The sequence below is a fragment of the Aotus nancymaae genome, unplaced genomic scaffold (genome assembly GCF_030222135.1).
Source record: "Aotus nancymaae isolate 86718 unplaced genomic scaffold, 86718_ANA_hifiasm-v0.15.2.pri h1tg000076l, whole genome shotgun sequence".
NCBI classification, from domain to species: Eukaryota; Metazoa; Chordata; class Mammalia; order Primates; family Aotidae; genus Aotus; species Aotus nancymaae.
The window spans coordinates 5356424-5377312 of NW_026988491.1; the positions used below are offsets into that span (position 1 = coordinate 5356424).

The 20889-nt window shown below is 45.9% G+C and overlaps 1 protein-coding gene across 5 annotated transcripts in view; it reads left to right on the forward strand.

Annotated features, from left to right (window-relative positions):
* Positions 1–20889, forward strand: part of LOC105730286 (BRISC complex subunit Abraxas 2-like) — a 32091-nt gene that overhangs the window by 10589 nt on the left and 613 nt on the right. Inside the window, exons 3-6 of one of the 5 annotated variants that reach the window (XM_064367894.1) lie at positions 562–598; positions 2861–2927; positions 7794–7984; positions 17300–17371. In XM_064367894.1, coding sequence (XP_064223964.1) covers positions 562–598; positions 2861–2927; positions 7794–7984; positions 17300–17354 — 350 coding nt within the window. In that variant the 3' untranslated portion in view covers positions 17355–17371. Of the gene's footprint in view, positions 1–561; positions 599–2860; positions 2928–7793; positions 7985–9088; positions 9645–14779; positions 14915–17299; positions 17372–20889 lie in introns of those variants that run through there. The other 4 variants (XM_064367896.1, XM_064367892.1, XM_064367893.1 and 1 more) reach the window with 4 other exon arrangements.

Genomic DNA, 20889 nt, shown 5'->3' on the forward strand with positions numbered 1-20889 from the left:
CCACCCGCCTCAGCCTCCCAAAATGCTGGGATTACAGGCGTGAGCCACCGCGCCCGGCCCTATTTTTCTTTTTAATGTATTTTATAAGACTAGTCAAGTGAAGTAGTGAGGAGGGGGAAAGAGTAGAATAAGGGTTCAGGTCTGTAACCATAAACAATCAATTGAGATAACTCTACCTTCAGACCAGCCGAGGTGAGGGTTAGCTTACTGTCTAGCTAGGCAAATGAACTTTTCTTTCCTTTTTTTAAATAGATAAGATTGAATAAGGCACACGATAGCTGCATATTCCTGAATAATATCTTTCAGATATGTACTCTTCATACATGGACAAAAAGAAATAGAACTTTGGTTCTGTAGTCTCCTTTATTCTGAGTGTGTCACTCAGGGTGAGTGTTCAGAAGTCACCCTGCCCTCACTAGTGGACACATAGCAACTGTTTGGCAGAGGAAAAAACTGTCTTTGTTGTCAGAGATTTTGGTTTAAAAAAAAATCCTGAGCTATTTTATAGTTGCCTGTGCCTTACATGATTAACTAAGATGTATTTCCTCTTTCTGATTACAGAAATCCACAACCATCAGCCTTGTTCAAAACTTTTTAGGTAAGCCGCATGTAAGCTTTTAGTCCTTATTAAAAGGATTGATTGATGAAAAACTGGTGAATTAAGGCCTGTAGCTGATTGTGGCTGTAAAGTCGCTAGGGTGCCCAAATCCATGTATTTATTGAGTGCTATGTACACAGCACTGTTAGGTGAGGAGAGGGGAAGGGGGAGAGTGGAAATTGTGGCCTTAGTGATTCAGAATCACTCATCCTATCCAGGGCTCTTCAGTTACAGAGAACAAAGTTAATCAACATAAAATAACTTAATGGATGTTTTTAAGAAGAATAAGATGTGTTCAGTGTTCAACTTTAAAAATGTAAGAAAAAGGAGCGTAAAACTTTCTTTTTGTGTTTAAGTTAATACAGTAGTCTCTGCTTATCCTCGGGGGATATGTGCCAAAGCTCCCAGAAATTGTGGATAGGACTGAACCCTGTCTATATGCACTATGGTTTTTCCTATAGATACATACCTATGATGAAGTTCCACTTATGAATGAGGCACAGTAAGAGATGCTTGAAGTTATGTGAATGTGCTCGCTCACTCTCCCTTCTCTTCACAAGGGAGAAAGCATACAACAGAAAGATCTGGAAAGTTCAGGGTCTCTTACTCACTGGACTTCCCCGCAAACCACCACCAGGCCTGTGCCCCCTTTCTCAGCCCCAAACCCTTTCACCTAATGGCTAGGGTCATGATTTCAACTCTATGTTTCATAAAACTCCCTGAGACCCTACTTCTTACCCCTTACCAGAAGCCAGGCAAATACTTTCCTTCTGGCACTGCCCACGTGAATACAATCAGTGTTCTTGATCAGCACTTCCTTCCGTAGCACCAGCCAGCCCTTTCTGCTTAGCTCTTCCTGCTGTGTGTTCCCTGTAGCTTTCACCCTGACCTCCCCCACTGTCAGCTGGCCCAAACACCTAGCCCCCTTGCACCCAAAAGCCCCTGGGGACCTGTGTCACATTCACCCCCGCACACCCCCCCCACCTATTGATTGCTTCAGAGAATTGTCATCATGCAAGATGGCTACCTATAAAGGAAGCCAACGATGGCTGAGAACCTTGCCTCTTTTACATTTACACATAACCGAAAGAGGACTGGGGAAGCAAGACGAGCAGCCAGCAGTTCATTTGAGTGGAATCTCCAAGCAAGTGAACTTGTTTAGACTCTGGTTCACACATTGCCTCTGTCTGGTCTACGAAGGTGTCTGATTTGGTCCTGACTGTCCAAAGCCTCACTAAGTGTACCCTGCCTAGCCTTCTGAGGAATCATTAAAATACTGTCAGCAAAGCAGTACCAGAACATGAATTTGAGTTTAAAGAATAGACTCAATTATTAGAGCCAAAAGAAACCTTAGATAACATGTCTATTCCAAACTCCTTATTTTGCAAAAAATGAAATGGAAACCAGGTTAAGTGACTTGCCCTAGATCATACAGTGAGAAACAGAACTGGAGCTGGAGCTTGTGTCTCTTGCCTTCCAAGTCAGTGTTTTTTTGTTTTTGTTTGTTTGTTTGTTTACCATATCTCAGACTCCTTTCTGGCTTATAAGGCCTGAGCTTATGGTGGTAGGGAGAGGTAGAGGGGTGGCCTTCCCAATCCCAAGTTCAGTGGTAGAGGAGGCCCACCCATCGTTATACCTGGATGCACACCATGGGATCCTGGTCATGTTGGTCTCTTTTGGAGGTGATTATATTAGGTTTGAAGCTAGCCAGACCTGGCTTCATATTCCAGTCCTTCTGTCTACCAGCTCTGTGATTTGGAGGAAGTCACTTGGCCTTCATGTGTTTATCTACAAAATTGGAAATACGATTTGTGGAATTGTTGGGTCAAACTAATACCTCCCAGCACTAAGGCAAGAAGGGGATGAAACAGCCTGAGGAATGCAGCCCAGTGTCTTCTTACACATTCAACAGATGCTTATTTCCCTTCTTCATTTCTCAGAAAATGAGCTGCTACGTTATCTTTTTTTCATAAGTAATTGGTAAGATGTAAAAGAAAAGATGTCACAACCATTTGAAACCCCACATTTTATAATTACTTGCTATCGACACATCCCACATGTGAAAATAACATCATTTGAATGTAGCAATCTCTGAGTATTCTTCAATGCAAAAGGTACCTCATTTCAGAAAAGCATTTAGACTGATTTATCTTTATGTACCTATGTAAGGTGAGAAATTAGGTCTTCATTAGGGTCAGCTGTCCCATAGACACATATAGCTAAGCACGTCCATGTCACAATACTATATGGTTTTTTAAACAGTTTTTATGACTACGCAAGCAAGGTGAATGAGGAGAGTTTGGATAGGATTCTTAAAGATCGGAGAAAGGTATGTTCTGTTTGTTGTCCCAGTATGATTCTGAAGTCGTTCCTTATCACCCAAAGCTAAAACCAGACAGGAATGTAAAGTGGAACAATGAGATGTATGGTAATATTTAAGAGTTCTGTTAACCTATGTAGATTTTTTGATATATTAATATAAAAAAATTTAGATATTTATAGCATGATTCCATTAGGTAAAAATTAGAAGGAAAGCATGAACTATAATCTGGACAGTTAACAGTAGTTCGTTTGACTCTAGGTGGTTCTTTCTGCTTTGTAATTAAAAACATAATTTTGCAGGTATTTAATATACATACATTAATCTTATGATCAGAAAACGTATTTCTGAAAAATGTAAGTTGTAATCAAACAGCTTTGGATAGTTTACTCTTTCAAGTTCAATTAAAGTTGAACACAGGCCAGGTATAGTGGCTGACACCTGTAATCCCAGCACTTTGGGAGAGAAGGCAGGTGAATCACCTGAGGTCAGGAGTTCAAGACCAGCCTGGGCAACATGACGAAACTCCATCTCTACTAAAAATACAAAAAAAATTGGCTGGATGTGGTGGCGTGTGCCTGTGGTCCCAGCCACTCGGGAGGCTGAGGCACAAGAATCGCTTGAACCTGGGTGGCAGAGGTTGCAGTGAGCCGAGATTGCGCCACTGCACTCCAGCCTGGGTGACAGAGTGAGACTCTATCTCAATTTAAAAAAGTTGAACACAGATGTTTTTCTAAAAAGTCACGTGTTTATTATTTCTATCAACATTTGCATATGACTTTCTAGGTATGTGTAGACTAGGTTAGCAAGTCTGAACACAAGTGAAAATAAACCAAAGTTTTGTTGCTGCAGTAGTGTCTAATAATGTCATTTGTAATTTACTGTGTTGTACTATGTATGGGTTTTACAGTTTCTACTTGGGGATATTAATTCTAGAAAAATAGATCAGTTACTAACCATGTCTTGGGGAAGAAAGTACCAATAAAAGCTTTCAACTTGTCAAACAGGAAACAAAATGCCTTTGTTTAACAGTGTCAGGAGTTGGCTGGGCGTGGTGGCTCACGCCTGTAATCCAAGCACTTTGGAGGCCAAGGTGGGCGGATCACCTGAGGTTGGGAGTTCAAGACCAGCCTGACCAACATGGCGAAACTTTGTCTTTATAAAAAAAAAAAACAGTGTCAGGAGTTTAAGTGCAGTTAGATTAAAACAACAGCCTTTCTAATGTACAAGACTTTCCAAGTACCACTGATGGGTATATTCCTTGTAAAAGAGGAAAGAAAAGCAGGTAAGGATAAAAGGAAGAATAGGAAATGTGGAAGGATTGGTCAGAAGACAGGCATATGGCTCTGTGTATGATAGTAAGCTCAAGAGGTGCTCCATCCTGGTGGTCTAACCAAGCTGCCTGCCCAACCAGGAAACGGTGTTAAAGCAGCCACTGGCATCATGTGGCCCAGCGCTCTCATTTTCAGCGATTTGCCTGGGAGCATCTCTTAGCCCCAGCCTGTCCCTCATCTCTCAGATGCTCCCTTACCTCCTCATTTTTCATATTTTAAATTATAAATCTTTATACTTAAAATATTTATTTATTTATTCAAGATGGAGTCTGGCTCTGACACCCAGGCTGCAGTGCAATGGTGCCATCTCAGCTCACTGCAACCTCCACCCACTAGGTTCAAGTGATTTTTCTGCCTGAGCCTCCCAAGTAGCTGGACTACAGGCATGCGTCACCACACCCAGCTAATGTTTACATTTTTAGTAGAGACAAAGTTTTACCATGTTGCCTAGGCTGCTCTCGAGCTCGAGTGATACATGTGCCTCGGCCTCCTAAAGTGTTGGGGTTACAGGCATGAGCTCTGCACCCGGCCATGAATCTTTGTTATACTTTCTAAAACTAAAATTTGTTCTATGAAGATTCTTTTTGGAGCACAATTTTCTAGAGCACTCACTACATATTAGAAGTACCAGTAAGTATTTTTTAAAAACAGATTTCAAATTTTTATTTTATTTTCATTTATTTTGAGATGGGAGTTTCACGGTGTCACCCAGGGTGGAGTGCACTGGCAGGATCTTGGCTCACTGCAGCCTTGACCCCCCCAGGCTCAGGTGATTCTCCCATCTCAGCACCCCCAAGTAGCTGGGACTACAGGCATGCACACCACACCTGGCTAATTTTTTTGTTTTTTGTTTTTTGAGATGGAGTTTTGCTCTTGTTGCCGAGGCTGGAGTGCAATGGCACGATCTCAGCTCACTGCAAGCTCCACCTCCCGGGTTCGAGCGATTCTCCTGTCTCAGCCTCCTGAGTAGCTGGGATTACAGGCGCATGCCACCATGTCCAGCTAATTTTTTTTTTTTTAATTTTTTAAATTTTGAGATGGAGTTTCGCTCTGTCGCCCAGGCTGGAGTGCAGTGGCGCGATCTCGGCTCACTGCAACCTCTGCCTCCCAGATTCAAGCGATTCTCCTGCCTCAGCCTCCCAAGTAGCTTGGATTACATACAGTCAAGTACCACCATGCCTGGCTAATAGTTGTATTTTTAGTAGAGGTGGGGTTTCACCATGTTGGCCAGGCTGGCCTCAAATTCCTGACCTCGGGTGATCCACCCACCTTGGCTTCCCAAAGTGCTGGGATTACAGGCATGAATCACCATGCCCAGCCAATTTTTTGTGTTTTTAGTAGAAACGGGGTTTTGCCATGTTGCTCAGACTGGTCTCAAAACTCCTGGGCTCAATTGATCAACCCACCTCAGCTCCCCAAGTGCTGGGATTACAGGGTGTGAGCCACTGCACCTGGCAGATTTCAAAATAAGTGAGAAAAATGAGTAACGACCATGAACATGAAATTCGCAAAAGAAAGAAGAAATCAGTCAGGCACAGTGGCTCACGCCTATAATCCCAGCACTTTGGGAGGCCGAGGCAGGCGAATCACTTGAGGTCAGCAGTTCGAGACCAGCCTGCAAGATAGCCACTTGAAAGATTCTGTTAGTCAATGAGTATTTCATGAAAACAGCCCGTGTGCTGAGCACTGTTCAGGTCTCTGCAGGAAGGCAGGGGAAGTACGAGGCATGCCTGGGTTCTGCTGAGTAGGGAATTCCAACATACCACGTAGAAGTTAAGTACAGAGTATTGAATCTTAGAATGAAATGTGCTGTGTTCACATACGTCAATAGCTCTGTCTAATTGTATCCACATTTTCTTGAAAGGAAAACTGCTTTTACCTTTTTTATGACCACCATCATGTCTAAGTAGAATGTGAAAGCTAGCATTGCCCAGTGGAAAGAGGCAGGCATGTTGATTCCGCATCTTGGCTGTCACTCATGAGCTGTGTGACTTTGGACAAAACATCTCTTTTATAAGATTATACTGAGGCCGGGCCCAGTGGCTCACGCCTGTAATCCCAGCACTTTGGGAGGCTGAGGCGGGTGGATCGGTTAAGGTCAGGAGTTCGAGACCCACCTGGCCAACATGGTAAAAGCTCATCTCTACTAAAAATATGAAAATTAGCCAGGCATAGTGGCTCATGCCTGTAATCCCAGTTACTTGGGAGGCTGAGGCAGGAGAATCGCTTGAACCTGGGAGGCAGAGATTGCCATGAGCCGATATTGCGCCACTGCACTCAGCCTGGGGGAGAGAGCAAGACTCCATCTCAAAAAAAAAAAAAAAAAAGATTATACACTGAAAGAAAGGCTTGGGTTTTCTTTTTATTTAAGGGATATCAGAATTAATTGCTTTAATCTATGGGAAGTTACCTTTTATGTTCAGTAGTCCTCCTTGAGTTAGGAACTGTTGCTTATTTGTTCTTTGGAGTTCTTTGCATGTGATATGAACTCAATGGAGAAAACATTATTCACTTAGTGTGGTGTAATAATTAGTGAAAATATTTGTGACATAGCTGCCTCAGCAAAAGTTGATTTACTTTCTTTCTACATGAAAGTGTCAAAATATCTCAATTTACTGTTGATTTTAATATGACACTAATAGATTTAAACTACCTTTACTTCTTAAAACAAGATTTTAACCCAGAGTTTGTTTCAAAGAAGGAGGCTGTATGAAGATTGATCTTCTAGTAAAGAATTAAATGTTTTGACAACAGATGTTTTAAAATTTCAATATGTGAAAGAAAAACTCAGAAACTCATCTTAAATTCAGACTCCTGGCTCTGTCTTAAGGTTCTGATTCTGCAGATTTGGGTGGGGCCCAGGAGTCTGCACTGCAGCAGTCTTTCAGATAGCTCTGCAGTCATCTGACTTCCGGACGACCAACAAAGCCCATTGTAAGAAGTATTCTTCCAGAGAGCATAACAGTTTCATTAGCCAGTTTAGTTATGCCGTAGTTAGAGCTGACAAAGCTAAACTTCTGAAATAGTTTTATTGAGGTAAAATTGACACATAATAAACTGCACATATTTCAAAAGTATACTCTTACGACGTTGATGTATGTAACCATCACCATAATAAGATAATGAGCATCTCTGTCACCTGCAAAAGCTTCCTCTTGCCTTTCCATTCCTACCTTCTCTCCTCATTCCTGTTAACAACGGATCTGCTTTATGTCACTGTAGGTTAGTTTTCCTTTTCTAGAATTTTGTGTAAATAGAATCCTATAACCTGTACTTTTTTTAGTGAGGAGGTGTCTAGCTTCTTTCACTCAGCATAGTTTTGGGACTCATCCATGTTCCTTTTTATGACTAAGCAGGAGTCCAGTGTATGCATAACCACAATCTGTTTATCCCTGCTCCTGCTGATGGACACTTGGGTTGTTTCAATGTGGGGCTGTATTGCACGTAAAGCTGCTGTGAACATTTGTGTGCGCGTGTTTGTATGGATACCTTCAGAATTAAATTATAAGATTTCACGTGACTTTCTACACTTTTCTTGCAGAAAGTCATCGGGTGGTACAGATTCCGGCGCAACACGCAGCAGCAGATGTCCTACAGAGAGCAGGTTCTTCACAAGCAGCTCACCCGCATCCTCGGCGTGCCTGACCTCGTCTTTCTTCTCTTCAGCTTCATCTCCACTGCCAACAATTCGACTCATGCTTTAGAATACGTACTCTTTAGACCAAATAGAAGGTAAAGCTTGCTTTTCCATCTGCCTCACATATAAGAAGGACGTTGGAACCAGGCACAGTGGCTCATACCTGTAATCCTAGCACTTTGGGAGGCCAGGGCAGGTGGATCACGAGGTCAAGAGATCGAGACCATCCTGACCAACATGATGAAACCCAGTCTCTACTAAAAATACAAAAATTATCTGGGCCTGGTGGCGTGTGCCTGTAGTCCCAGCTACTGGGGAGACTGAGGCAGGAGAATTGCTTAAATCCAGGAGGCAGAGGTTGCAGTGAGCCTAGATTGTGCCACTGTACTCCAGCCTGGCAACAGAGCGAGACTCCATCTCAAAAAATAAAAATAAAAAAGAAGGACGTTGGTACAGGTCATTGAGGTTCATGTCAAAAATGTGCCTTATAGTGTACTTTATGCTTTTTTTTTTTTTTGTGAGATGGAGTCTAGCCCTGTCACTCAAGCTGTAGTGCAGTGGTGCAGTCTTGGCTCACTGCAACCTCCACCTCCCAGGTTCAAGCAATTCTCTTGCCTCAGCCTCTCAAGTAGCTGGGATGACAGGCACACACCACCATGCCCAGCTAATTTTTTTGTATTTTTAGTAGAGACAGGGTTTTGCTGTGTTGACCAGGCTGATTTCGAACTCCTTACCTCAGGTGATCTGCCTGCCTCTTTTATGCATCTTTAAATAAAAACTTTTATTATTCTCTTTAGCTCTTTTTGTGGTTAGAAAAGGTATTTTTCTTTTTTTCTTTTTTTTTGAGTTGGAGTTTCGCTCTTGTTGCCCAGGCTGGAGTGCAATGGCACGATCTTGGCTCACTGCAACCTCCGCCTCCCGCGTTCAAGCGATTCTTTTGCCTAAGCCTCCGGAGTAGCTGGGATGGCAGGCATGCGCCACCATGCCCAGCTAATTTTGTATTTTTAGTAGAGAAGGGGTTTCTCCATGCTGGTCAGGCTGTTCTTGAATTCCTGACCTCGGGTGATCCGCTCACCTCAGCCTCCCAAAGTGCTGGGATTACATGCATGAGCCACTGCGCCCAGCCTAAAGAAGGTATTTTTCTGTCAGTTATTTATTTACTTTTATTTATTTTTTATTTTTATTTTTTTTTGAGGCAGAGTTTCGCTCTCGTTACCCAGGCTGGAGTGCAATGGCGCAATCTCGGCTCACCGCAACCTCCGCCTCCTGGATTCAGGCAATTCTCCTGCCTCCGCCTCCTGAGTAGCTGGGATTACAGGCACGCGCCACCATGCCCAGCTAATTTTTTGTGTTTTTAGTAGAGACGGGGTTTCACCATGTTGATCAGGATGGTCTCGATCTCTTGACCTCGTGATTCACCCGCCTCGGCCTCCCAAAGTGCTGGGATTACAGGCTTGGGCCACCGCCCCTGGCCTCTGTCAGTTATTTATATAAAATTATTTTTGGATCAAGAAGCATTAATAAGACAAGTTTATTATGCATAAATTCTTATAGGAATAAATAGCTGGAAATTGTCATTTACGTCTCCATAATCCACTATGTGGAAATGCAGTTTTATTGCTGTGGAAGTCTGATTATAATTTTGAAACATAAATTTCAAATACAAAATTGTAAAATTGATCCACCTGCTGGTTAATAAGGGTTTTGCCTTGTGAACTTATTAAAGCAAAAAAATAAAAAAATATGATTATATGATCATGTTGTCTGTTTATAAACAGCAGAATGGTTTCCCTCTGGAAGTTTATTATATTAAGGTTTTCCCTCTGGAGGTTTATTTGTTGTAGAATAAATTAAATTGACACCAGTGAAAATAATTGTTAATTGTTAAAAAGGCTTTTGTAAGATTTCATTAAGTATTTTCAGCCTTATTTTTCATTTTTCACAAAGATCCCTGGGTGATTCTGATGCAGGCCAGCTAGATGGTTTTAGGAATGTTGTCCCTGATACTGCATCTTAAGGGTTTAGATTTAGAGGCAAGTTACCAAACCTCTCTGAGCCTCCGTTTCCTTATCTGTGAAATGGGGATAATAATGAACTTGTGCCAATCAAAGGAGTTTGTGCACGTAATGCATTTAGCAGACTTGGCTCCAAGCAGGTGTCAGATAAATGTGAGCGCTCAGCCAGCATGGACTGCCTGACGCCCTGGACAGTGGAACTTGGTGGAAAAAAAACACAAGCGGAGGTCAACAGACAGGGGCTGAAAGAGAAGCCAGGAATGCCTTATCAGGACTGTGGGGGAGGAAGCACGCCTTTTTCTCCTGGCAGAGTTGAAGGATGTCATTAGGAGTTTGCGTCTAAGTCTGAGGCTTGGGTCTGAGAAAGAGAGGAGACCTCACTTCCCTGGGACTAACAGACTAAAGCCAAGGGCTGGGTTTGAAGATGAATCTGTGAATCCAAATTTGGGATTAGAAATGTGAGGCTGGGCACGGCAGCTCCTGTCTGTAATCCAGCACTTTGGGAGGCTGAGGCAGAAGGGTTGCTTGAGCCCATGAATTTAAGACCAGCCTGGGCAGCATAGCGAGACACTTTCTCTACAAAAATACAAAAAGTAGCCGGACATAGTGGCACACACACATAGTCCCAGCTATTCAGGAAGCTAAGGTGGGAGGATCAGTTGAGCCTGGGAGGCAGCGGTCACAGGGAGCTATAATTGCATCACTCCAGTCTGGGCAACAGAGATTCGGTCTCAAAAAAAAAAAAAAAAAAAAAGAGAGAGAGAGAAAGAAGAAAGAAAAAGAAAAGAAAAATCAGTTTAATCGACTCCAGTCAGCAATAGCACCTGCTATAATAATCTGAACAGGCCCCTGGGATGGAGGTTCCTGCACCAACAGCTGCAGCCTCTGGGTTCAGGAGGAAGTGTTACTTGGGGGTTGGAGAAGAGTGGTGACCCCTGAGAAGCAATAACTCTGCACCCCTCAGCCCCGTCAGGTTAGTGGGTTTCCTCCTTTGAACTTCAAGGCAGGCCCTGAGGCAGGTGGGGCAAAGATCACATTCCTGCTTTGCAGATGAAACTGAGGCTGAGGGGGTGGAAAATCTTTCCCAGGGATGCAGAAAGGAAGTGTCAAGGTCAGGAAGAGCCACCCTAGGGGGCCCTGCCCCCCATGGAATGGGTACAAGTGGAAGAGAAAGCCACTAAGCAGGTGCTGGGAAGGGTGAGGAGTGACTGGGAGAAAACTCATCTTATCATGATGCCACTGGCAGGAAAGCAGTGCACCAGAGGTGCTGAAACTGAACTTGGGAAGGAACTAGAAGAAGATGCTCCTAGACTTGGTTGTCCAGACCTCTGGGACCATGGGCGACCTCTCCCTTCTTCCTACTTTTCTCTTTTCCCCAAATTCAAAAAATAACAAGCATCCACTACTTTTTTTTTTTTTTTTTTTTTGAGACGAAGTCTTGCTCTGTTGCCAAGCTGGAGTACAGGTCACTGCAACCTCTACCTTGAGGGTTCAAGCAATTCTCTTGCCTCAGCCTCCCGAGTAGCTGGGACTACAGGCATAGGCTGTCATGCTTGGCTAATTTTTGTATTTTTTTTAAGTAAACACAAGTTTCATCATGTTGGCCAGGCTGGTCTCGAACTCATGACCTCAAGTGACCCACCCGCCTCGGCCTCCCAAAGGGCTGGGATTACAGGCGTGAGCCACCTTGCCCAGCCACATTCACTACTTTTAAATAATGTAAGATATAAGAATAATTTCTTCATATCATTTAAAGCTCTCTGGCGCACAGGCATCTACATCATAGTTCACCTCCAAAGACCAGAAAACCTCCAAAAACAGCTCCCACTAGGAGCACAGTGCCTGGGGCTTCCCAGAGGCCACCACCAGTGGGGAGGGAGAGGGCTCACCAGGAGACCCCCACCTTCCTCACCTGAGGGCCCCTCCTTCACTGGGGACCCCATTATTTCCCCTGAGGGCCCTCTTTCCCCTGGGGACCAGTCTCCTCTCAGGGTTCTCTCTTCTCCCTGGAGGGCCTTTCCGAAGGGCAGGAGCATTGAAACACATCATTTCCCCCATAACTCTTAAGCTGCCTTTCATAGGGCCGAAGTGTGAGCCCCCATCCCCTCGCCTGGCTGTGACACCTCCTCTCCCCCAACCTCAAAGTCAGTTTCAAATCCTTGGCTATCAAAAACCACATTGTTGCTGTAATATCTAATTCCTGGACACTCTCTCCTTTCTCCATGGCTGTGACACTTCAGGCACAGCCTGTAGGACTATCTCAAGGTCACCTCCCCAAAAAGACCCCTCCATTTCTCTCTCTCTCTCTCTTTTTTTGAGATGGAGTCCCTATCACCCAGGCTGGAGTGGAATGGCGTGATCGCAGCTCATTGCAACCTCTGCCTCCAAGGTTCAAGCGATTCTCCTGCCTCAGCCTCCCGAGTAGCTGGGACTACAGGCGCCTGCCACCACGCCCAGCTATTTTTTGTATTTTTAAAATAGAGACAGGTTACGCCATGTTGCCCCGGCTGGTGTCGAACTCCTGACCTCAGGTGATCCACCTGCCTCAGCCTCCCAAAGTGCTGGGATTACAGGCGTGAGCGCCTGGCCGCCTCCATCTCTTTTTAATAATAATAATAATAATAAAGGCCGGGCACAGCGGCTCACGCCTGTAATCCCAGCACTTTGGGAGGCCGAGGCAGGCAGATCAGGAGGTCAGGAGATCAAGACCATCCTGGCCAACATGGTGAACTCCCGTCTCTAGTAAACTACAAAAAATTAGGCGGGCGTTGGTGGTGTGCGCCTGTAGTCCCAGCTACTCGGGAGGGCGAGGCAGGGGAATCGCTTGAACCCGGGAGGCGGAGATTGCAGTGAGCCGAGATAGCACAGCCTGGTGACAGAGTAAGACTCCCTCAAAAAAAATTATAAATAAGTAAAAATTAAAGATAGGGAAGCTTGGGCCCTGAGGACAAATCACAAAGAGAAACCAAACAAACAAATGTTGCAATCTGGGCATGAAATCTAGGAGTCTGTCTACCCAAGGCTGCCCCCGCAGCCGGATGGCAGCACCACCCCCTCCCCCACAACCGGGGAACAAGGGCCAGGACCGGGTGATGGGGAGCAGGCAAGGTCAGAAGACTGGATTCGGCCCCAAGTCCCTCAGAGATGGACTCTTGTCCCGCGTGCTGCACCTAGCGGCCTCAGCAATCTCGCGCCGGACGGGAGAGCAGCCAACAGAGACGCTCTCTCCAGGCTCGTTGTTCCCGTCCGTACAATGGGGGCTCCAGCCGGGTTCCGCAGCGCCAGGCTGCTCAGGGCCCCTCCCCAATCCTCCCAGCCCGCTACGCGCCTCACCCTGGACAGCGCCTCCTGCTGCTGGGGGCTCAGGTCCCCGACTCGGCCGCTCATGGTGCCTGCGGGCGCAGAAGGGCGCGGGGGGCAGGTCCTCCGGGCCGTCGCCTGGCCTCGTGGCCGCCGCCGCCGCCTGGTTTTGCCTGCAGTGCCAGATGTTGGTCCCGCCCCGACGGGAGAGAGAGGCGCTGGGCCTGCCCCGCCCCGCCCCGCCCAGTTATCTCCTCCCCTCGAGGATTTTTGCTTCAGTCACCAAGGGCACCCTACCTGGGACAGGGAGGTGACCCGCCCAGAGAGGGGTCTGGAGCACAGCCTCGAGTCTGGGGCAGCTGGAGGCACCCCACCTCCAAGTCTCCTCACTGCCGGGGCTCCTACCTGTTCGCAGGTGGCAGGAAAGGGAACTCGCCCCTTCCCAGCAAAATAGAAGAAATAAAAACAAACAAACAAACAACAAACAACTTTTCTTATTTTTAATAAAATAGAGATGGGGTTTTGCTATGCTGACCAGGCTGGTCTGGAACTCCTGGCCTCAAGCAATCCTCCCTCCTCTGCCTCCCAAAGTGCTGGGATTAGGGATATCAACCACCACACCAGGCCAAAGTGCTCAACCCTCTAGGAGCCCCAGGGCTTTTGTCTAAGGACCCCTAAGCTCCTTCCCCTGGCCTTGAGCACAGCCTGGGACCTGTCTGCTCACTGACGGATAGGACAGCTTTATGTGCAAAATGGTTCCTGCCCTCAAGACGGTTGGAAGGATAAGAGGACACACCCTGGGTCAGCAGAATGCCTGGTGTTGCCTACTCAGTAAGTGCTGGCTGTTAGGAATCTATTTCATAATGTTGTTATTACTGAGGCTGTCACCAGAGCTGGGAGCTGTAGGGGTGGAGATCCTGAGATGACCCAGGTGTGGAGCTCCTGGGTGAGAGCCACAGTCCGAAGGCAGAGGAATGCGAGGTGGCAGCCGAGGACTGACAGAAGCCCTGGGAGGAATGACAGAGCGGACGGAGAGCCAAGAGGTCACTCTGGCTGACACAAGAGAGCCAAGTGGAGATCACCAGGAAAAGCAGGAAAAAAAGTTCAGCTGGGTGCGGTGGCTCATGCCTGTAATCCTGGCACCTGGCACTTTGGGAGGCCGAGGCAGGTGGATCACTTGAGGTCAGGAGTTCGAGACCATCCTGGCCAACATGGTGAAACCCTGTCTCTACTAAAAATACAAAAATTAGCTGGGCATGGTGGTCTGTGCCTGTAGTCCCAACTACTTGGGAGGCTGAGGCACAAGAATCACTTGAACCTGGGAGGTTGAGGCTGCAATGAGCCAAGATCCTGCCACTGCACTCCAGTCTGGACAACAGAGCCAGATTCTGTCTCCAAAAAAAAAAAAAAAAAAAAAAATCAGAAGTTGGCTGGATGTGAATTTTCAAGAGAGGAGTAGAGGGGACATGACCTTGACCTCATGGGCTCAAGTGATCCTCCCACCTCAGCCTCTGAAGTAGCTGGACTACAGTGTCACCCCACCACACCTGGCTAATTTTTTTTTTTTTTAAATAGACATATTGTTTCACCATGTTAGCCAGGCTGGTCTCAAACTCCTGAACTCAAGCCATTCCATCTGCCTCAGCCTCCCAAATTGCTGGGATTACAGGTGTGTGCCACTGCTCCTAGCCTCATTAATTAATTTTATATAAATGATTACATATTGAAATGATATTTTTGAATATATTGGGATGATAAAATATGTTATTAAAAGTACTTTCACTTGTTTGTTTTGACTTTTCAATAGTTTTTATTATTTTATTTTTTATTTTATTTTTGAGATGGAGTTTCGCTCTTGTTGCCCAGGCTGGAGTACAATGGTGCGATCTCAGCTCATCACAACCTCCTCCTCCCAGGTTCAAGTGATTCTCCTGCCTTAGCCTCCCGAGTAGCTGGGATTACAGGCATGCGCCACCGCGCCTGGCTAATTTTGTATTTTAGTAAAGACAGGGTTTCTCCATGTTGTTCAGGCTGGTCTTGAACTCCTGACCTCAGGTGATCCGCCCGCCTCAGCTTTACAAAGTGCTGGGATCACAGGCATGAGCCACTGCACCTGCGGTGGCACGATCTCTGCTCACTTCAACCTCTGCCCCACTGGCTCAAGCAATGCTCCTGCCTCAGCCTTCCCAGTAGCTGGGACCACAGGTGTGCGTCACCACAGCCGGCTAATTTTTGTATTTTTTTGTAGAAAAATACAAAACATGGTTTTGCCATGTTGCCCAGGCTGGTCTCAAATTCCTGAGTTCAAGCGATCCTCCCACCTCGGCCTCCGAAAGTGCTGGGATTGCAGGCATTAGCTACCGTGTCCAACTTATATGTCTTAAATTCACATCAAAGCTGGGCAGAAAGTGTAGAGTTCCCACATATCTGCTGTCCCCACACATACACAATCTCTGGTTCCAGAGAGGTCCATTTGCTGCAATTGATGAACCTACACTGACACGCTGATATCACCCAAAGTTCTTAGTTTACATTAGGGCTCACTCTTGGTGTTGGATATTCTCTGGGTTTTGACAAATCTATAATGACATATGTCCACCATTGTGGTATCACGCAGAATAGTTTCACTGCCCTAAAAATCCCCTGTGCCCCTACCTATCCCTTTTACTTAAAAAAAAAAAAAAAAATGTAGCCACTGGGGCTGGGAGTGGTGCCTCACATCTGTAATCCCAGCGCTTTGGGAGGCCAAGGCAGGAGGATCACCGGAGGTCAGGAGTTTGAGACCAGCCTTGCCAACATGGTTAAGCCCGTCTCTACTAAAAATACAAAAATTAGCTGGATGTGGTGGTGCTCGTCTGTAATCCCAGCTACTCGGGAGGCTGAGGTAGGAGAATCGCTTGCAGTGTGCTGAGATTACACCGTTGCACTCCAGCCTGGGAGACAGAGTGAGACTCCATCTCAAAAAAAAAAAAAAAAAAAGTAGCCACTGGAAAGATTTAAAGTTACATATATGGGCCGGGCATGGTGGCTCACACCTGTAATCCCAGTACTTTGAGAGGGTGAGGTGAGCAGATTGCTTGAGCCCAGGAGTTTGAGACCAGCCTCAGTAACATGGTGAAACCCCGTCTCTACTAAAAATAGAAAAATTAGCCAGGCATGATGGCGTGTGCATGTAATTCCAGTTACTTGGGAGGCTGAGACAGGAGAATCACTTGACCCTGGGAGGTGGAGTTTGCAGTGAGCTGAGATCGCACCACTGCACTCCAGCCTGGGTGACAGAGAGAGATTCGGTCTTAAAAATAAATAAATAAATAAAATAAAATTACATGTATGGATCACATTTGTGACTTGCATTATATTTAATTTGAACATCGTTTGCCCTAGAGAGATTTAAAATATATTTTTAGAAAAAGAAAGTAAATCATAAAAAATGCTAAAAGAAAGTAAAAGTGACCCCACATCTCTGGAAGGGCATGGTCTGTGTTTAAAAGCAATGACATAATCACAAAGGGAAAATGAATTGATTTGGCTACAAAATACAAGAATGTATTTAACAAGAAACAGAATTAAGACATTCGGCAGGGCTGGGTGTGGTGGCTCACACTTGTAATTTCCAGCACTTTGGGAGGCTGAGGCAGGCGGATCATGAGGTCAGGAGTTTGAGACCATCCTGGTCAACATGGTGAAACCCCGTTTCTACTAAAAATACAAAAAATTAGCTGGGCATGGTGGCGCGTGCCTGTAATCCCAGCTACTCAGGAGGCTGAGGCAGGAGAATTGCCTGAACCCAGGAGGTGGAGGTTGCGGTGAGCCGAGATTGCGCCATTGCACTCCAGCCTGGGTAACAAGAGCGAAACTCCGTCTCAAAAAAAAAAAAAAAAAGTAAAAGGGTTGTGGGGAGATGGAAAGGGACTGGGGTGCACCTCTCCAGAGCCCCGGAGGTGCTCTCAGTAGCATCTGACAGTTCACTTTCTATCTTTTACCGTTGGGCAGTTTCATCTCCTTTAATTAAAAAAAAATTGTGATATAATTCATATACCACAAATTCATTTTTTTAAAAATAGAAAGTACCAGGTTTTCTTATCTTTTTATCAGCAACAGACAACAGCATGAGACAGCTACAGAGAGTGCTCACTCCAACACCGTCTGAGGAAAAGTTCACCCAGGGTAGGAGAGGACCCCTCCAGCAGGGACCCCGGGTTGGGGTGGTGATGGAAGCTAATAGCCAGTGTGTGCAGCAAGGGAGGGTCATTCCTGTCACCCCAGCCAATGGAGTCAGGAAGAGATACTGCCAAGCCAGGCTGAGCCACCAGGCCTCTCCTCTCTGGAGAAGAGGGTACCAGACAACAGGCCCTAGCTGGAGCCTCACCCAGCCTTTCCCCATCTCCCCTCCCCCTACCCAGAGACACAAGGGTCATCCCAGCATAGCTGAGGCAGAGACCTGTGAATCCGGTTGCATTCTCTAGAACAGTGCTGTCCGACAGAAGGAAATGTGCTGTGTGGCCAGCGCAGTAGCCACGAGCCACAGGTGACCATGTGAGCCCTTGAAGTGTGGTTAGTGCAGCTGAGTTAGATGGAGCAGGGATCCCTCTGAGAGGCCTGCTGGGCTCCCCACAAGGATGGAAATAAAGGAAAATCTTGAGTTCCTTCCAGGGAAATTCCAAGCCCCTACCTAGCCCTGAGAAGTAAACAAGCAACTTGATAAGGAAGAAGGTAATAGTAGCCTCAAACAACAGCCAAGGAAGTTAGAGTCAGATGTTTGGTTCCTCTACAGAAACTAAAGACGACATCTTAGCATAGCTTTCCGAGTTGTTTTGCAGAAACCTGGACCCCTCCCAAAAAGGATCTGCTGAAGACTGAACTCTTTGCTGTACATTTCTTCCTGAAGGGCTTAGAGGAAGTCACATCTGCCAGCCCAAGTTAACATTCTTTTCTGCTGACCCCAAATTTTTAAACAAATCTTTAACCAACTGCAAATAAGAAAACTTTGACTCTCCCTATTACCTAAGCCCCAGCTGCAAGATATCCCACCCTTTTAAGTCAAGACCAATGTGTAACTTCCGCCTTCCTGAAATTTACCCCTGCCTTAGAAAGCCTTACCTGCAAACCATTGGGGAGGTCAGGGTTTAAGCCTTAGCGGTCTGGTCTTCTTTGCTGGGTGCCCTGCAAATATACACTTTCTTTTTTACCACTGCAAAAATCTCAGAATGGATATCTGGTCTTACTGTGCCAGGTGAGCGGACTCCAGTTTACTTCTAGCACATGAGGGATGAATTAACTTTGTGATTTTAGTTGACTTAATTTTAAACAGTCACACGTGGTTACCGTATTGGATAGCACAGGCCTAGAGCTTAGAGAAAACAAACCAAAGAATGCCAGCTGGGTCCCAGGCAGAAGAGGATAGAATGGGCTACCTCAGCTATTCTAGCCCAGTGAAAAGGCACCAGGTGCCAGGTGCAGTGGCTCACACATGTAATCTCAGCACATTGAGAGTCCAAGGCGGGTGGATCCTTTGAGGTCAGGAGTTCAAGACCAGCCTGGCCAACATGGTGAGACCGCCCCCCGCTCCACCCCACAAATTGCTACAAAAAATGCAAAAAATAGCTGGGCATGATTGTGGGTGCCTGTAGTCCTAGCTACTCGGGAGGCTGAGGCATGAGAATCACTTGAACACAGGAGGTGGCGGTCTTGGTGAACTGAGATTACACCACTGCCCTCCAGCCTGGGCGACAGAGTGAGACTCTGTCTCAAAAAAAAAAAAAAAGTCACCAGGAATGGGGCAAGAAAAGATGCCAAAATGCATCCAGTCACATGAAAATTCGCTCACTCAGTGGGGTGCGGTGGTTTATGCTTGTAATCCTGTAATCCCAGCACTCTGGGAGGCCCAGGTGGGCAGCTCACCTGAGGTCAGGAGTTTGAGACCATCCTAACCAACATGGCAAAATGAAAAATACAAAAATTAGCTGGGCATGATGGCACATGCCTGTAATCCCAGCTACTTGGGAAGCTAAGACAGGAGAATCACTTGAACCCAGAAGGCAGAGGTTGCAGTGAGCTGAGAAAATGCCACTGCACTCCAGCCTGGGTGACACATGGAGATAATGTCTCCAAAAAAAAAAGAAAAAAGGCCAGGCATGGTGGCTCATGCCTGTAACCCCAGCACTTTGGGAGGCCAAGACAGGTGGATCACTTGAGACCAGGAGTTTGAGACCAGCCTGGCCAACGTGGCAAAAACCCATCTCTACTAAAAATACAAAAAAATAGCTGGGCATGGTGGCAAGCACCTTTAATCCCAGCTACTTAGGAGGCTGAGACAGGAGAATTGCTTGAACTCAGGAGATGGAGGTTGCGGTGAGCCGAGATCACAACATTGTACTCCAGCCTGGGTAACAGAGTGAGACTCTGTCTCAAAAAAAAAAAGAAAGAAAGAAAAAAGAAAATACGCTCACTCGAGCACCCAGTCAACATCAAACTGGAAATAGCACATTATTTCCTGAAATCTATTTTTCTAGAACCAAGGAATAATATATTACAAGAACAGACACAAATGTCCCACCATTCTCTTCATTATATTTTGGGATCTGCTAAGAGATGTGTTTCAGCAAAAGCTACTTCTTAGAGGAAGCAGATTCAGAACAGATCAAAGTCATGAGCAGGAGATTGTGAAGTATTTAAAAAAAAAGGATAGAAGCTAAGCTATGAAGATGCAAAGGTGTAAGAATGATAGAATGTACTTTGGGGACTGGGAGGAAAGAGGAGGAGGGGTGAGGGATAAAAGACCACACGTTGGGTGCAGTGAGCACTGCTCTGATGATGAGTGCACCAGAATCTCGGATATCACCATCAAATAACTTATCTGTGTAACAAAACATCATCTGTTCTCCAAAAACCTATGGAAATTAAAAAAAAAATAGGAAAGGGGCTTAACGAAAGAGAGGAAAAGGGTAAGGATGGAAAAAGGCCTTGTCTGAAGCTATAAATAATTTTATTTTTAATTAATGAAAATTCTCCTCCTGAGCGGAGTGCGATGGCTGTAGTCTCAGAGGCTCAGGAGGCTGAAGTGGGACGATCCTTTGAGTCTATGAGTTTGAGGCTGTAGTGAGCTATGATTGTGTCACTGCATTCCAGCTTAAGTTACAGGGTGAGACCCCATCTCCACAAAATAATAATAAATAACTGGCCAGGCTCACACTTGTAATCCCAGCACTTTAGGAGGTCAAGGTAGGTGGATAGCTTAAGCCCAGGAGTTTGAGACCAGCCTGGGCAACATGGTAAAACGCCATCTCTACAAGAAAATACAAAAAATTAGCTGGTTGTAGTGATGTGTGCCTGTGGTTCCAGCTACTTGGAAGCCTGAGTGGAGAGGACGGTGTGGATGTGGACAAGAGGCAGGGAAATGCTAGGCAGAAAAGGACGAGTTCCCTGGAGAGGACCACACCCTCCAGCCTGGGACTGTGGCCCAACGTGTTCTCACTTTGTCTCTTTTCCAGCTTGAATGTTGCTTTCTGGCCTGCCCCACCCCCCATCTTTTACCCATCAAAACCCCAGGCTTCACTGGCAGAGGGTGGCACAGTGGTGGGGTGGAGCAGCAGAGAAGAGAAGCAGCAGCCAGCTTACCAGAGACCCCCCACCCAGGCGGCGCTGAGGCATTAAGAAGCAGACACCCAGATAGAACAGCAAAGTGG